Below are 4,790 nucleotides of genomic sequence, written 5' to 3' on the forward strand. Positions count from 1 at the left end.
TCATTGTTTTACTCACCAGTGGGGTATTTACTGACGTATTTTATGCCGTAGAACAAAACGTTAAAATCTCTTCAGCTCGTGTTAACCACAGACCTTATTTCAGGATAACAACCAAAAAGACATTCAGAGAACCATTGACCTCCAGACCAGGGGACAGGAAGTGATGAAATGCTGACTCACGTTAGGGATAAGGACTCATTCCTGCACCTCTCTATTCCACATTGACTTTTCTTTGTACCAGATGAGTGTTAAATGCCTTGAAGTGTTTTTGAGTAGACTTTGGTTCTAGCTGGCACCTTAAGGCTTCCTGACATCTTAATGAAACCCATTTTTGGAGCCCTAAATTAATCACAATGCTTAAAATCTTAGCAAAATAACGTTTTTTTTTTGTTGCAAATATGACAGCGTGCAGGAGGTATTCGCACCTGTCTCAGAATATAAATATGCAAAGTGAGTTTCCTGTTATATTTTCTGACTGGACACCGTCAGTGAAATGTTTTAATCAGTGTTGTTTGATTTAAAATCCCCCCAAAAGATCAAATATGCAGTTTTTTCCATAATTTTATTTGGTTTTCTCTTTGAGCAAGTTTCTATTTAATACCGGTACTTGAATACTTGAGGAACCTCTTTAAAAGACAGAATTCAGAATATTGACTTCACGCCACGGACAGACTGTTTACATCAGTGTTGTTTATTCGTCTTGTGTTTTATTTCAATGTGTGCACAGAACATTTACACAGCAGGCGAAGGAGAGATCATATAGAGTTGTTATTATGAAGTGCATTCAGGTCAAAATCATTATTTAAATACAGTCTTAAAGGAACTTTGATCATGACGAATCACAGATCTGGAATTATTTATTATACATTTATATATGTTGATACCATTTGTGCAGGTTTCATGAGTTTCTCATCTGAGTGCTGTTAAGGCTAGCAAGGAACCAAGGAATCAAGGAGCCAAGGAGCAGAGTATATGTTTCTGTCTAAAGAATATCAGAATCTCACACATGTTACAAGACCCTATGCTAAATAAGACCCTATGCTAAATAAGACCCTATGCTCAATAAGACCCTATGCTAAATAAGACCCTATGCTCAATAAGACCCTATGCTAAATAAGACCCTATGCTAAATAAGACCCTATGCTCAATAAGACCCTATGCTAAATAAGACCCTATGCTAAATAAGACCCTATGCTCAATAAGACCCTATGCTCAATAAGACCCTATGCTCAATAAGACCCTATGCTAAATAAGACCCTATGATGCTCAATAAGACCCTATGCTAAATAAGACCCTATGCTAAAGCTAGAGTTTTACGGGGCGTGTTTTGCAATTCGCCAAGCCAATCAGAAATTGGAACCTTTTCCTCCCCAGGAATGTCCCACCTCTCTAGCAGGGACTGAAAAGGGGTGAAAAGGTTTGCAAAAAAAAGTTCTAGTTCCAGATCTTTTTGGTGTAAATGCAAAATCCCAGGAACTATCGGAACTATTCCTGGGAAAAGTATTGTAATGACCGTTGCTAAGGAGGATCAAGAAAGAGAAAGGAAAGGAGGTTCAAATAAAAAAAAAATCTTAATAATGAAAATGTTTCCACACAAATCATAATGTTTTGCAAATTTGGCGGCCCACTTGCAACGCCTTCCCCGCCCACTAGGGGGCCGCGGCCCACAGGTTGGGAACCACTGATCTAGAGAGTCCTAACGGCTCTTATCATGGCTGCCACTGAGGGACTTCCGGGTCATTTCCCTCCGTTAGGAAGGTTCCTAAACTGACTATTCGACCGCAGCCCTGATGCTTTGATGTAAAGGCGGATAATGAGAGGTTTTATCTCCATATTTAATTATTCTTTGGACAACAATTGGATTTCTGCTGATATCAAAAAGTGTGCTATGATATTATTTATATTTGTACCAACTCAAAAAATACATTTTAATTATAATCTGATATTGTACATACTGGCTTCTTCTAATGTCTATATTTTTGGTTCAAATATTTAGCTTTATCTTCACTTATTTAATTCAAAAAGAGATTTAATTGTCCGTTTAAGTCATATTTAAAAGCTGTTGAACAACTCTGTGCTCTGTCCTGAAAACATTACATTTATGATTTAATATGTAGGTTTATTTTTGTAAATGTGTTTACTTTTCTGAAATAATAAAAGCCAAACTTAAAGAGTAAATCCAGACGTTTCTTGCCGTTGCTGCCGATTGTGTATTTGAACTGATTAATGAGTCAAAATGAAAGAGTGTTTGATTAAAACTGATGTTTTTCTGAATCATTTAATGAGATATTGTGATGTATTTTTTTTTCTGTTGCATTTAGTTTTACATAAGGTCTTGTGGATTTTCTACAGTCAGTTCTTCAGAACCAACATTAATTTAAAATATGGGAGCCCTGTGCCCTGAGACCAGTTTCACCGCAAGTACGGAATACGGTTCAGAACTCTTGACTTTTTCAGAACAGGTTTTTTCTCCGAATTTAGATTTTTCTTCAGCATACGGAATTTTTTTCTCAACATGTTCACCTTTTCCTAAAAATCTGACTTTTTTCAGAAATCGGACTTTTTCCTAGAATTCTGACTTTTTCATAATTTTTGAATTTTTTCAGAATGACTCTTTCTTAGAAGCATGTGGATTCCTAGAATTCTTACTTTTTTCATAATTATTTCTTTTTCTTAGAATTCTGACTTTTTCTTAGAATTTTCTGACTTTTTTTCATAATTTCGACTTTTTCCTAAAATCCTGACCTTTTTTTCAGAAATCCGAGCTCCTCTCTCTGATTTCTCCGCTCTAACTTGTTGTAGTTTTCATCTCAGCTGCCGGCCCGCGGTTGCATCTCATCTTCGGCAGCTGTTTGGTGCGTACGAGATACGACAGCGGTTGAATGAAGCTGCTCATGGACAGAATCAAGTAGGTGAAGCTGGTGAGGATGGAGTAGGGCGGTAAAAGTTTGGGAAACAACACCTTGATCAGGGACTCTGCGAGCGACGGCAGGTAGAGGAAGTCCACCATCACTAACGCCGTGAACACCATCTTCAACGCTCTCTTCTTCACCGGGTGCAGATCCTTCCCTCCAGGACCCGGCCGCCGCAGAGACTTCAGGATCAGGACGTTGCTGGTGGAGATGGTCAGCATGGTCACCATCAGAATCCCCAGGACCATCGCCAACTTGTAAAACGGCATTAGTTTCGCCACACCACAGACCGTGAACGCTAAGACGCTAACCAGCAGGCACAAGGACAGGCGGAGCTTAGGTTCTTTGAGACGGAGGAAGATCAACGGGTGACAGACCGCCATGAATGCGTCCAAAGAAAGAGCGCAGAGCAGCATCGGACCCCCCGCCTGACTCAAGCCCCAGGACAGGAAGTTAGAGTTCGCCTTTGTTTTATTGAACATGAAGTAGATGTACTCGATGACCACCATGAAGCAGAACATCATGTCGAACACGGCCAGGTTGAGGACGAAGATCTCAGAGGTGGAACAGACGTTGGGTTTGCCCAGCAGGAGGCGAAGAACCAAAGCGTTGGCCGGGATCCCGAGAGGAGGAACCAGGACTATGGTGGGCAGGAAGTACCAAACCAGATGAGGGATGGAAGCGGTTTCGTTTCGTCCGTCCATCTCAGGGTGAGTTCAAGTTCTTTGATATCTGTGGAAAGAGAAGATTATTTTACAATGTGCCAATTATTTGGTTCATTCAATCCTTCTGCTTTAGGATGGTTAAAAGAACCGGCCTTGGGTTTATGGTACTTAGTCAAGCTTAATATTCTTAAAAATAGTAACTCATAATAAAAGACAAGGCTGCACTTCTATTTGGACTCAAGTGTCTCTCTTCATGTTCATGTCCACGTCGCGCCTTTTTCCCTTTATGAAGTTTCCTGCTCTCACACTTGGTCTGAATCGACTTGTCACTCTTTAGTTGGACAATGAGGGAGGAGGACGATTAAAGTACATCAATCACCGGCAGGACTACAGGTTATTCTGCTCCAATAAACGGGCTTTTCTGGGGCTTTGATGTGATCGTTTCTGTCTTAAAGACACAGTCGAAAACAAGCTTTTTTTTAATCATTTTTATGTTTAATTCATCTATTCAATTATCATACATGAACATCATACATTCTACACAACTAAGTCCAGGGACAGACCTACAAAGCAACAAAACATTACATAAAGTGGGGACCTTTCTCCCTGTGTGTGCCTCTCCACCTCTGTTTCCTACTTCTTACTTGCTACCCTTTTCCCTCAACCTATCCTAAGGGAGTGCATGTATGTAGACACGTTAGTTTAGCTGCTATAGGCTTGGACTGTGGGGGGGGGCACCTTACTCCGTCTTTCTGGCTGTTTGTACCTGTGTACTCTCATGTTCCGATCAACCCAGCTTCCCCCAAATCTCTTTTGTGTGTCCATATATACGCCGGGATCCTGAGTCGAGGCTAATCCTGTTGTTGTGGTCGTGTGTCCTGGATCCTCTATCCTGAGCACTGGATCTGAGTCCTGGACTTCGAGTCGTGGCTGAACCTGTCTCTGCGGTCCTGCCAGACTCTCATCATACTACTTCCCTGATGGCTCCCACAGGATTGCTGACATCCTCGTGGATTCATCTTCTTATTATAGACACATGCATTTCCGAACATTTGGTCTTTCCAAACATTTGGACTACCTACGCTGTGAAATGTATTATCTCTTCAATTTACACACGGCATCTATTGCACGTCTGTCCGTCCTGGGAGAGGGATCCCTCCTCTGTTGCTCTCCCTGAGGTTTCTCCCATGTTCCCCTTTAAACTGTGGGTTTT

At 41.1% G+C, this 4,790-nt stretch overlaps 1 protein-coding gene across 1 annotated transcript; it reads right to left on the reverse strand.

Annotated features, from left to right (window-relative positions):
* Nucleotides 1-2,788: 2,788 nt before the first annotated feature.
* On the reverse strand, nucleotides 2,789-3,616 carry LOC104960348 (galanin receptor type 2-like). Its single transcript, XM_010788351.1, has one exon. It carries the CDS (start codon nucleotides 3,614-3,616, stop codon nucleotides 2,789-2,791), a length of 828 nt encoding a protein of 275 aa, XP_010786653.1.
* Nucleotides 3,617-4,790: the final 1,174 nt, after the last annotated feature.

The sequence above is a fragment of the Notothenia coriiceps genome, unplaced genomic scaffold (assembly GCF_000735185.1).
Source record: "Notothenia coriiceps isolate Sejong01 unplaced genomic scaffold, NC01 NC01_scaffold00001360, whole genome shotgun sequence".
Classification (NCBI taxonomy): Eukaryota; Metazoa; Chordata; class Actinopteri; order Perciformes; family Nototheniidae; genus Notothenia; species Notothenia coriiceps.